At 51.0% G+C, this 12,417-nt stretch overlaps 1 protein-coding gene across 2 annotated transcripts in view; it reads right to left on the bottom strand.

Annotated features, from left to right (window-relative positions):
* Window positions 1–7,011: 7,011 nt before the first annotated feature.
* Window positions 7,012–12,417, bottom strand: part of LOC105496215 (syntrophin alpha 1) — a 35,533-nt gene continuing 30,127 nt past the window's right edge. The window contains exons 4-8 of one of the 2 annotated variants that reach the window (XM_011766402.2): window positions 11,626–11,833; window positions 11,348–11,478; window positions 9,155–9,383; window positions 7,758–7,945; window positions 7,012–7,656 (exon numbers count right to left, since the gene is read on the bottom strand). In XM_011766402.2, the coding sequence (XP_011764704.1) occupies window positions 7,623–7,656; window positions 7,758–7,945; window positions 9,155–9,383; window positions 11,348–11,478; window positions 11,626–11,833 (790 nt within the window). In that variant the 3' untranslated portion in view covers window positions 7,012–7,622. The remainder of the gene's footprint in view (window positions 7,657–7,757; window positions 7,946–9,154; window positions 9,384–11,347; window positions 11,479–11,625; window positions 11,834–12,417) is intronic. The other variant, XM_011766401.2, reaches the window with a different exon arrangement.

Genomic DNA, 12,417 nt, shown 5'->3' with positions numbered 1-12,417 from the left:
TCTCCTGAAAACTCTCCATGGCAGGCTGGGCATGGTGGCTCATGCTGTAATCCCAGCACTTTGGGAGGCCAAGATGGGCAGATTGCTTGAGCCCAGGAGTTCTAGACTAGCCTGAACAACATGATGAAACACCATATCTACAGAAAACACAAAAATTAGCCTGGCGTGGTGGCGGGTGCCTGTGGTCCCAGCTACTCAGAAGGCTGAGGCAGGAAGATTACTTGAGCCGGGGAAGTTGAGGCTTCAGTGAACCATGATCTCAACACTGCACTCCAGCCTGGGTACCAGAATGAGACCATGTCTGGAAAAAGGAAAACACAAAAACGGCCAGGCACAATGGCTCACGCCTGTAATCCCAGCACTTTGGGCAACTGAGGTGGTTGGATCACGAGGTCAGGAGTTCAAGACCAGCCTGACCAATATGGTAAAACCTCATCTCTACTAAAAATACAAAAAAAAAAAAAATTAGCTGGGCATGGTGCCACATGCCTGTAGTCCCAGCTGCTTGGGAGGCTGAGGCAGGACAATTGCTTGAACCCGGGAAGTAGAGATTGCAGTGAGCCGAGATCGAGCCTCTGCACTCCAGCCTGGGCGACAGAGCAAGACTGCGTCTCAAAACAAAACAAAACAAAACAAAAAGCTTAAGAGCTTTCCGTTGCCCTTACAATAAAATCCAGATTTCCTACTGTGTCCTAGGGGCCTGCATGATGTGGCCCCACTTACTTGTTTTGTTTTGTTTGTTTGTTTTTGAGATGGTGTCTCACTCACTCTGTCACCCAGGCTGGAGTGCAGTGGCGCAATCTTGGCTCAGTGCAACCTCTGCCTCCCAGGCTCAAGCGACTCTCCTGCCTCAGCCTCATGAGTAGCTGGGATTACAGGCGTGCACCACCACACCAAACTAATATTTGTATTTTTAGTAGAGCAGAGTTTCACTATGTTGGCCAGCTTGGTCTCAAACTCCTAGCCTCAAGTCATCCGCCGACCTCGACCTCCTAAAGTGCTAGCATTACAGGCAAGCACCACCATGCCCAGCTGATTTTTGTGTTTTTACTAGAGATGGGATTTTGCCATGTTGGCCAGGCTGGTCTCAAACTCCTGGCCTCAAGTGATCCTCCCACCTCAGCCTCCCAAAGTGCTGGGATTACAGGCATGAGCCACCATGTCTGGCCCCCTGCTTACTTTTACTTCTCCAACCCATGTACTTCTTACCACTTACTTCTCCTACTGTGTTCTCTCTAGTTGACATAGTTCAACTACATAATTTTATTTTGCTCCTTAAATATCCCAAGCAAATGTTTATTTCAGACCCTCTCTCTCTCTTTTTTTTTTTTTTTTTTTTTTTTTTTGAGACAGAATCTTGCTCTGTCACCCAGGCTGGAGTGCAATGGCATGATCTTGGCTCACTACAACCTCCGCCTCCCGGGTTCAAGCAATTATCCTGCCTCAGCCTCCCAAGTATCTGAGATTACAGGCACGTGACACCATGCCCACAGAGCCTCTCTTCTTACTATGATCTTTCTGGAATGCTCTTCTCCAAAATTGTTTCATGGCTGGCCCCTTCTCATCCTTTAGGTCTCAGCATAAATGTCAGCTCTTCAGAGAGACCCTCTCTGACCACTTCATATAAACTACTTCATCACTTCTCATATTATTTTCTTCACCGTATTTGTCACTATTCAAAATGTTGACATTACTTGTTTTCTTATCACTGCCTATTCCTTGGACTATCAGCTCCCTGAGAGGAGGGACACATCGTGTCTTGTTCAAGGCTTTATCCCCGTGATCTACGCAGGGTCTGACTCATAGAAGGGCTTAATGAATATTTGTTGAATGAATAAATGACTGCTTTCTGTCTTAGTTTGGGTTCCCCAGAAGCAGACCCTAAGACAAGTATTTTTTTTTTTTTAGACTGACTCTCACTGTTACCCAGGCTGGAGTGCAGTGGCCCAATCTCGACTCACTGCAACCTCCACCTCCCGGGTTCAAGCGATTCTCCTGCCTCAGCCTCCCAAGTAGCTGGGATTACAGGCACACGCCATCACACCCAGCTAATTTTTGTATTTTTAGTAGAGATGGGGTTTCACCATGTTGGCCAGGCCGGTCTCGAACTCTTCACCTCAGGTGATCCACCCACCTTGGCCTCCCTAAGTGCTGGGATTACAGGCGTGAGCTACTGTGCCTGGCTCCTAAGACAAGTACTTGAGTGCAGGTAGTTGATTTGCAAAGTAATCTCAGGAAACACTGGTAGGGTAGTAGGGGAGTGAAACAGGGAAGGGGAGGCAGCCAATAAACATTCTTATCAAGCAACTTTCTTGCAGGCATCTAGGCCTTAATCCTGCTGGAGAACACTGGGAAATAATACAGAACACTGTGCTGGTTAATTATTTGTGTCAACTTGACTGGGCCACAGGTTGCCCAGGTATCTGGTTAAATGTTATTTCTGGGTGTGTTTCTTGAGGAAGAGATTAGCTTTGGTAGACTGCACTCCACAATCTGGATGGACATCATCTAACCCCTCGGGGACCCAAATAGGACAGGAAGGCAGAGCAAGGTTGAACTATCTCTCTGCCTGTCTGCTTAAGCTGAGACATTGGTCTTCTCCTGCCCTTGGACTAGGACTTAAACACCATTGGCACTCCTGATTCTCAGTCTTTTAGATTCAAACTGGAATTTACACCACCACCTTTCCTCGGTGTGCAGCTTGCAGATGACAAATTGTAGGACTTCTCGGCCTCTATAATCACTTGAGCCAATTCCTTATAATAAATCTCATTCTAGATATAAAAATATACATATAGTGACCAGGCACAGTGGCTCATGTCTGTAATCCCAGCACTTTGGGAGGCCAAGGTGGGAAGATCACTGGAGGTCAGGAGACCAGCCTGGCCAGCATGGTGAAACCCTGTCTCTACTAAAAATACAAAAAAATTAGCCAGGCGTGGTGGCAAGCGCCTGTAATCCCAGCTGCTCAGGAGGCTGAGGCAAGATAATTGCTTGAACCTAGGAGTCAGAGGTTGCAATGAGCCGAGATTGGGCCACTGCACTCCAGCCTGGGTGACAACGTGGGACTCTGTCTCAAAACAAAAAAAATTAGCAAGGCATGGTGGCACATGCCTGTAATCCCAGCTACTCGGAAGGCGGAGGCAGGAGAATCGCTTGAACCCAGGAGATGGAGGTTGTAGTGAGAGTTCACCTCCTGATTCTCTCACCTCAGCCTCCCAAAGTACTGGGATTACAAGCGTGTGCCACCGTGCCCCGCCGAACTTCATTTAATTTAAACTGTGATGCACAGCTCAGTAGTTGGAAGACTTTAGAATGATTAGAACAAGGGTATGTGACTCTACCGTAAATGCTATAAAATCTGAATACAAATCAAGTATTTCCAATGAAAATTTGACATCTGAATAGAGATGTGCTAGAGGTATAAAACATACACTGGGTTTCCAAGACTTAGCGCAAAAAAGGATTATAAAACATCTCACTAGTAAATGCTTATGAGTTGAAGTGATAATATTTTGGGTACATTGGGTTAAATAAAATATATTATTAAAAATTATTTTCATCTATTTTTAAAACTTTTTAAAATGTGGCTACTAGAAATTGTTAAATTTGATAAGTGGCTTGTGTTATATTTCTGTTGGACAGTGCAGGGCCAGAAAGTCTCCAAAGTGAACAAGGGCTTTGAAGTCAGACAGACCTGATTTGAATCCCAGCTCAGATATTTCATAGCTATGTGACATTTGGCAATTTACTCTCCCCTTCTGAGCCCAGGTTTTCTTATCTATGAAACTGAGATAACTGTGCCCACTATATAGGTATATGGTGAGGACCCAGTAAGATAATGTATGCACAGTGTCTGGAAGATCACACTGTCTATATGTTAGCCATGGCTGGGGCAAGAGGGGAAGTGGCCACTGTGCCTTTTTTTTTTTTTTTTTTTTTTTTTTTTTGAGACGGAGTCTCGCTCTGTCACCCAGGCTGGAGTGCAGTGGCCGGATCTCAGCTCACTGCAAGCTCCGCCTCCCGGGTTCACGCCATTCTCCTGCCTCAGCCTCCCGAGTAGCTGGGACTACAGGCGCCTGCCACCTCGCCCGGCTAAGTTTTTGTATTTTTAGTAGAGACGGGGTTTCACTGTATTAGCCAGGATGGTCTCGATCTCCTGACCTCGTGATCCGCCCGTCTCGGCCTCCCAAAGTGGTGGGATTACAGGCTTGAGCCACCGCGCCCGGCTTTTTTTTTTTTTTTTTTGAGACTGAGTTTCACTCTGTAGCTCAGGCTGGCGTGCAATGGCGTGATCACGGCTCACCACAACCTCAGCCTCCCAAGTAGCTGGGACTACAGGCACATGCCACCACACCTGGCTAATTTTTGTATTTTTAGTAGAGACGGGGTTTCACCATGTTGGCCAGGCTGGTCTTGAACTCCTGACCTTCAGTGATCCACCCTCCTTAGCCTCCCAAAGTGCTGGGATTACAAGTGTGAGCTGCCACACCCAGCTCGCCACGCCATTCTTAAAAGGGGGCCAAGGCTGGGAATAGTGGCTCCTGCCTGTAATCCTAGCACTTTGGGAGGCCAAGACCAGAGGATTGCTTGAGTTCAGGAGTGTGAGACCAGCCTGGGCAACATGGCAAGACCCCATCTCTACAACAAGTTAAAAAATAAAAAATTAGCCAGCCATGGTGGCACAGGCCTGTGGTCCTAGCAACTTGGGAGGCTGAGGTAGGAGGATCACTTGAGTCTGGGAGGCCGAAGCTGCAGTGAGCCAGGATCCCGCAACTGCACTCCAGCCTGGGCAACAAAGCGAGACCCCACCTCAAAAACAAAAAATAGGGCGGGGGGTGGTGTTCCAAATGAAGGCACCAGACTGCTGATGGCCAGAAGGAAAATGAGTGAGTCTTTGGTGGTTTGGGATGTTGCTTAAAATTTAGTGGATAAGCTGAGAAAGTTTCATTTTCACAAAGAAACAATGCTGCCATTATAAGTAAGCTAAAAGTAATTGCCTCAAAGTTAAGTTACCTGGTCTCAATTTTTTTTGTTTGTTTGTTTTTGAGACGGAGTCACGCTCTGGGGCCCAGGCTGAGTGCAGTAGCGCAATCTCTGCTCACTGCAAACTCCACCTCCAGGGTTCAAATGATTCTGTCTTAGCCTCCCAAGTAGCTGAGATTACAAGCGCACACCACCATGCCCGGCTAATTTGTTGTTGTTGTTGTTGTCGTTTGTTTTGTTTGTTTTTTTCAGACTGAATCTCACTCTGTTACCCAGGCTGGAGTGCAGTGGCGCGATCTCAGCTCACTGCAACCTCCACCTCCCAGGTTCAAGCGATTCTCCTGCCTCAGCCTCCTGAGTAGCTGGGATTACAGGCAGGTGCCACCATGCCCGGCTAATTTTTGTATTTTTAGTAGCAACAGGGTTTCACCATGTTGGCCAGGCTGGTCTTGAACTCCTGACCTCAGGTGATCCACCCGCCTCAGCCTCCCAGAGTGCTGGCATTACAGGCATGAGCCACTGCACCAGGCACATCATCTTTGTTTTATCTCGTGGCTACACTGAAGAAACTGAACCTTTAGAAAGTTAAAAAAAAAAAAAGTTCTGGGCTGGGCGCGGTGTCCTAGCACTTTGGGAAGCTGATGCAGGAGGATCACTTGAGGTCAGGAGTTTAAAACCAGCCTGGCCGGGCGCGGTGGCTCACGCCTGTAATCCCAGCACTTTGGGAGGCCGAGGCGGGCGGATCACAAGGTCAGGAGATCGAGACCACGGTGAAACCCCGTCTCTACTAAAAATACAAAAAATTAGCCGGGCGCGGTTGTGGGCGCCTGTAGTCCCAGCTACTCGGGAGGCTGAGGCAGGAGAATGGCGTGAACCCGGGAGGCGAGCTTGCAGTGAGCCGAGATCGCGCCACTGCACTCCAGCCTGGGCGACAGAGCGAGACTCCGTCTCAAAAAAAAAAAAATAAAAAAAAAAAATAAATAAATAAAACCAGCCTGGCCAACATGGTGAAACCCCATCTTTACTAAAACTACAAAACAGTAGTGGGGCATGGTGGTGGGCAGTGGTGGGCACCTGTAATCCCAGCTACTCGGGAAGCTGAGGCAGGAGAATCGCTTGAACCGGGAGGTGGAGGTTGCAGTGAGCTGAGAACACACCACTGCACTCCCACCTGGGTGACAGAGCAAGACCCCATCTCAAAAAAAAAAAAAAAAAAATTCATCATTGCTGTTGTCGTCGTGATTTTAGTAGGGAGTCATAACCACCACCCACTCACATCCAGTCAGCACGTCGCAGTTTCCGAAGCACCAAACACATTCCACTCCACCTCCCTTCTGCAGGAAAGGGTCCTGAAGCTCTCTAAGATGGCTTTAAAATGGATCCATAAATTATTTGGCATTCCTTTCTTCAAGAAGTGGAGCCTAATTCCCCTCCCCTTGAGTGTGGACTGAACTTAGTGACTCACTTCTAACAAATAGAACAAAGCAGAAGCAACAGTGTATGGCTTCCAAGACTGGGTCGTAAGAGGCACTGTTTGTGGCTTCCTCTTTGCTCTCTCTTCTGTCTCATTGTGGGGAAAGCCAACTGCCATATCATGAGAAAACTCAAGCAGCAGCTCTAGGGTTAGCCCTACATGGTGAGGAACGGAGACCTCCTACCCACAGCCATGTGCATGAGCAGTATTGGAATGGATCCTCCAGCCCCAGTCAAGCCTTCAGATGACTGCAGCCCTAGCTGACAATTTGACTGCAACCTCATGAGTGACCCTGAGACAAGAACAGCCCAGCTTAGCCCCTCTCAAATCCCTGACCCACAGAACCTAAGAGATAATGAATATTTGTCATTTTAAGCTGTAAAAATGTGGGGTAATTTGTCACACAACAATAGATAACCAATACACTCTCTTTGGCCCATGTGGTAAAAGTCTGTTCTTCTCCAGGGAAAGGTGCCCCAGTCCTTGGTCTGGTCCATCTTGGGACTGCAGGGGCCACCCCAGGACCCAAAGGCCAAGGCACAGACCACAGACACTGGGCCGGGCTGCCTGTGTCTCACAGGCTGTTTATTTATCCAAGAGTAAGGAGGAGAGAGAGGATGAAGAGAAAAACCAGACTCCCCAAGGTGGCAGGGCTGAGGGGAAAAACAAACAAAGTCTCCTCTTGTTTCTCTTGCCGCTGACCCCAGGGGACTCCAGCTTCAGATGGGACCTCTAGGGGTGGCTTAGGGGCCTCGAGGAGGCCTGGCAGCTCAGCTGTTGGCTGGGGTCAGGATCCGCACAGGGGCAGGTCCCAGACTCGGAATGGCTTCTGTGTACACAAAATATCTCTCCACAAAAGGCACTGGTGGTGGGGGGCAGCAGGAGGGCCACCCCATCACAGGCAGAGTCCACTCTGTCCTGGGTCTGGGTCCTGGGCCCCGGGCCCCAAGACCAATCCAGTCTCCCTCAGGGGTGGGGTCTCAGAGGCCCTTGTTCCTCTCCTCTCCCTTCCCTCAGCCCAGGGGTGAGCAGGCAGTCGGTGGAGGCCCAGCTCAGGCCATGTCATGGACACCCCTCTTCAGGGCTAGCGCATCCGGTGACTTCTAGGCCAATAGCCCAAGGCGGGTGACTTTGGCCGAGAGGAAGGAGTGGATGATGAAGACTATGGTTTTGGGACACGAGTGCAGGTCCAGCTGCTGCAGGGTGGATGGAGAGAAGAGTCAGGGCCCTGGCCAGCCTGGCCTCCAAGAGTGCATACCCCCTCCTCCCCAGGGTGCAAAGGCAGCCCCTCACTCACGATCTCGCCTTCAGCACCTCCAAAGTCCAGGAAAAGGAGACTGGCACCATCATCTGAAGACATCTGCAGCTTCTCGAAGGGCTGTCGCAGGAGCACAGCTCGGGCTGCACCTGGCTCAGCCGCCCACAGTGTGAAGCCCTTGTCGATGTGCACAGACAGGCTGCAGGGACGCCCGTTCCATGTGCAGGCTGCAGGGAGGGCACATAGGTACAGGCACAGCTGGCACCTCAGACACTACACCCCAACCTCCAACCCCCACCGCAGCTTACAAAGTGGGGCCTGAATGCCTCCAGGGACGGGAGGCTCACTGTTTGTCGTGGCACCTGTACACCCACCCTGCAGAGAGTCATCACCCCCACCCTCAGAGGACCTACACCCACTTCCAGTCCACAAGTAGAAAGGGGGAGCTTAAAATCTGCCATGGACTAGAGGCTCACTCCTGATAAAGGCATCATCAGATCGACCAAGCACCGCCCTTGGAGACCTGCAGAGTTGCCCAGCTAAATTTAAATTTCAGATAAACAATGACTAATTTGGGCATACTTCTATGAAAAAAGTATTCATTGTTAACCTGAAATTCAAATGAGGCTGGGTGTCCTGTATTTCCTCTGGCAACCCTACCCCAAGTGCCATCTCTCACATCCTCACCAGCAGATTGACAAAGCTGGAGCAAGAAAACCCCAGGGAGAAGAGTCTCTGCCTGCCAGGGCACCTGCACATCCAAAACAGAGGGCCCAAACCCAACTTCCTTTTTTTTTTTTTTGGAGAAACAGTCTCACTCTGTTACCCAGGCTGGAGTGCAGCGGGCACAATCTCAGCTCACCACAACCTCCACTTCCCGGGTTCAAGCGATTCTTGTTCCTCAGCTTCCTGCATAGCTGGGACTACAGGCACCTACTACCATGCCCAGCTAATTTTTGTATTATTATTTTTTTTTTTTTTTGAGACAGAGTCTTGCTCTGTTGCCCAGGCTGGAGTGCAGTGGTGCAATCTGGGACCACTACAACCTCCACCTCCCAGATTCAAGCAATTCTTCTGCCTCAGCCTCCTGAGTAGCTGGGACTACTGGCACCCGCCACCACACCTGGCTAATTTTTGTATTTTTAGTAGAGACAGGGTTTCACCATTTTGGCCAGGCTGGTCTTCAACTGCTGACCTCAAGTGATCCACCTGCCTCAGCCTCGCAAAATGTTGGGATTACAGGCATGAGGCACCACACCCAGCCAATTTTTGTATTATTAGTAGAGATGGGGTTTTGCCATGTTGGCCAGGCTGGTCTCAAACTTCTGACCTCAGGTGATCCACCCACCTTAACCTCCAAACCCCATTTTCTGTCCCCTCCTGAAGTGCCCTAAAGAAGGAAGCTTGAATGCCCCTGGGGATAAGAGGCTCATTACCAGAGGGACACTCCCAGATCCTCCCAGCACACCTGTAGACACCTCCTGCACACCCTCGGCGGCCCGGTGACAGCCATCCACCAGCTGGCGGGTCCAGGCAGCCAGCTCCTGCGGTGACTCCACGCTGAACAGGTGAGTGTCCACACCGTGACGCGTGCCCGTGCGCAGGGCAAAAGAGAGCTCTGCATCGTAGGGCACTGAGCCCTTGGAGGGGCCTGAGTGCACCAGTCTGGGGGTGAGGGGCAGAGGGCTGAGCATGAGGCCTCGGGCAGGGGGCAAATAGTTCTGGGCAAAGGGGCCAATGACCTGGGAAAAACCCTGTAAATCCTTTACCACCTAACAGGACAGGACTTGCCAGGGGGCACTGATTGACTCAGCAGGAGACATCTCCTGCCACCCTCCCTGTCGCTCCTTTGGCTCCGGCTACACTGGTATCCTCACACACACCTAGCACACGCCTGCCTCAGCACCTCTGCGTATGCTGTTCCCTCTGCCTATACACGCTTCCCTGATTATCTCCATGGCTCACTCCCTCACTTCCTTCAGATGTTAGTTTAAATGTCACCTCCTCTGAGAAGCTTTCCCTGGCCTGCCAGTCCAAAATAGCACCCTTGTCACTCACTAGCCTTACTTTTTCATCATGGTACCAGAAATTATACTTTTTATTATTTGTTTTTGTTGGTTTTTCACTGTCTTTTTCACTAGGATGTCAGCTAGGTTAGAAATGTTGATCTTGCGTTCACCACTGTATTCCCAATAAGTAAAACTATGCCTGACCACAGTAGGTGCTCAATAAACATTTGTTGCCTGACTTGAATCACTTGATTAGGTAGACAATCCAGGACCTAATTATCCCTAGTAGCCAGCAGGCTCCTGACACATGGGCCAGAGCCAGCCTGAGGTAAGGAGACATGGGTGACAAGGACTTCAGACCCCTGCAGCTTGACTGTCACTTGCTGTGTGACCTTGGTAAGCCAACTGCCCCTCTCTGGGGCAGACCTAAGAGTTCTGCCCCATATCCCTCTTTGTTCCTCCCTTCACCCACTCTTTCTCCTATAGCTCACTTCCCCCCCAGACTTCTGCTGACGCCAGCCTTCCACTTTCCAGCCCTGAGCTGCAGACCCCTGAGTCCCCAAGCTTCCTATCCAAGCTCCCTCTCCATCCCACACACACTCTGGACTTGACTCAGCATCTTGCTCCAGCCTCCTCCCTTTCCACCCCCACCCCCAGTCCCACGCTCACCCAGACACCAGCTCCAAACCTCCTGTTCATTCCAGACCCCTCCTTCACCCGCCCCATCTGGCAAGCACGGAGCCCTGTTAATTTTACACCCATGTGGTTTCCAATGCCAATGCTGCCTTTCTTCTCCATCTGCTCCTGCCGCCCACTTCCACCTCCCCCAGCCACCATCATCTCTCCTGCACGACTGCAGCGCTTCCCCACTTCCATCCTGTACTCTCCGCTGCATTTTCCACGTGGCAGCCACAGGGATTCTCTTAAAGCAACCAGAGCACCTCGCTCCCCAGCTTAAACCCTTCAACACTGCCAAACTCTTAAGATAAAGCTAACATTCCTTAATCAGGCAAAAGAAGCTCTGCAAGATCAGGCCCTGCCAACTCCCTTCTCTCCATTTCCTGCATGAATTCTGGTTATCACAAACTCATAGCCCCATGAACACGCTATAGCCCTTCATGCCTCTGTACCTTTGACCATGATGTTCTCTCTGCATGGGATGCTCTTTCACCCTTTCTTAAACAGAAAACTTCTACTCATCCATCAAAGTCCAGCTCAGATGTCACCTCCTCCCTGAAGCGTTCCTCAACTACCCCTACAGAGTTAAGTGGCTCCTACAAACTCTGCACTGTAATGGCTGTTCCTGGGTCTGTCTCCCCAATCAGACAAGGTTCTCTCTGGAGGCAGCGACTGTTGGGGTCAGCTCTGTGCCCTCTGACCCATGCAGCATAAGGCATAAGTGTCAATGAATGAGTGGCTAGCGGGGACCTTATGTCCTTTTGTTCCAAGCACCCATTTTACAGATAAGGAAACTGAGGCCCAGACAGGGCAGAGACTTGCTTCAGGTCACCTGGGGAATAGCTGAGGGTGGACAGGGCTGGAGTTTCCAGCTTCTGGGGCCCTGCTGGAGCATCTCCCAGCAAGTTCTGGGGGAGACATACTGCCCCTGCCCATGGGTACCTGGTGGCGATGAGTGGGGCAGTACGGACTGGCCGGCTCAGGGCCTCGCGGGTCTCAGGGAGAGAAGAGTAGAGGAGCAGTTCCTTTTCAGTCAGCAGGGCCAGGGTGGGGGCCGTGCCCCCACTGGGCAGCTGCAGGGGACAAAACAGCAGTAAGGATGGGTGGGGGAAGAGAGGGCAGAGGGCCAGGGTGGGGCAAGGTAGCCGGGGCACTGGGAACAGGGCCAGCTCCAAAGGAGCAGAAGAGAGGGAGGGATAGGTCCCAGGCCCAGCAGGCACCTGCTCAGTCAGCCAGCCAATCTGCTTGATGTCCTGGCTGGCAGCTGTGCTGGTGGCTGCCAGCAGTGCCTGCAGCTCATCCTTGACCCGCAACATCAGAGCGTTGACCTGGGCTTGGATGGCACTCGCCCACGACCTCGCGCTGGCCTCATCCTTGGCCCTCAGGAAGAGGGTGTCTTGGCCTTCTGCCGAGCAGATCTCCAGATACCTGCAGGCACAAATGGGTGGAGGCAAGGACCTGACCACTAGGCTGCAGCTGCCCAACCCTGGCCCAAGAAACCCCACCCACCACCAAACCAGAAGAAACCAGGGGGATGTCCCTGAGAATCAGGAGCGACCCTCACTGCTGGGCTCCAGCCGCAGTTGCTGTGGCCTCATGGGGCATAGGGACAAGAGAGTGTGAGACACACACACATATTCATGTATTTTGTGGGGATTTTGTTTTTGAAACAGAGCCTCGCTCTGTCACCCAGGCTGCACTGCAATGCCCCAATCTCGGCTCACTGCAATCTCCGCCTCCCAGGTTCAAGCGATTCTCCTGCCTCAGCCTCCCAAGAAGCTGGGATTACAGGTGCACGCCACCACACCCAGATCATTTTTGTATTTTTAATAGAGATGGGGTTTCACCATATTGGCCAGGATGGTCTTGATCTCCTGACCTCGTGATCTACCCGCCTCGGCCTCCCAAAGTGCTGGGATTATAGGCATGAGCCACCGTGCCCAGCCTTATTTTTTTTATTTTTAGTAGAGATGGGGTTTCACCATCTTAGCCAGGCTGGTCTCGAACTCCTG

This window comes from Macaca nemestrina, chromosome 15 (assembly GCF_043159975.1).
Source record: "Macaca nemestrina isolate mMacNem1 chromosome 15, mMacNem.hap1, whole genome shotgun sequence".
In the NCBI taxonomy this organism is placed as follows: domain Eukaryota; kingdom Metazoa; phylum Chordata; class Mammalia; order Primates; family Cercopithecidae; genus Macaca; species Macaca nemestrina.
This window is presented reverse-complemented; position numbering and strand designations above follow the sequence as displayed.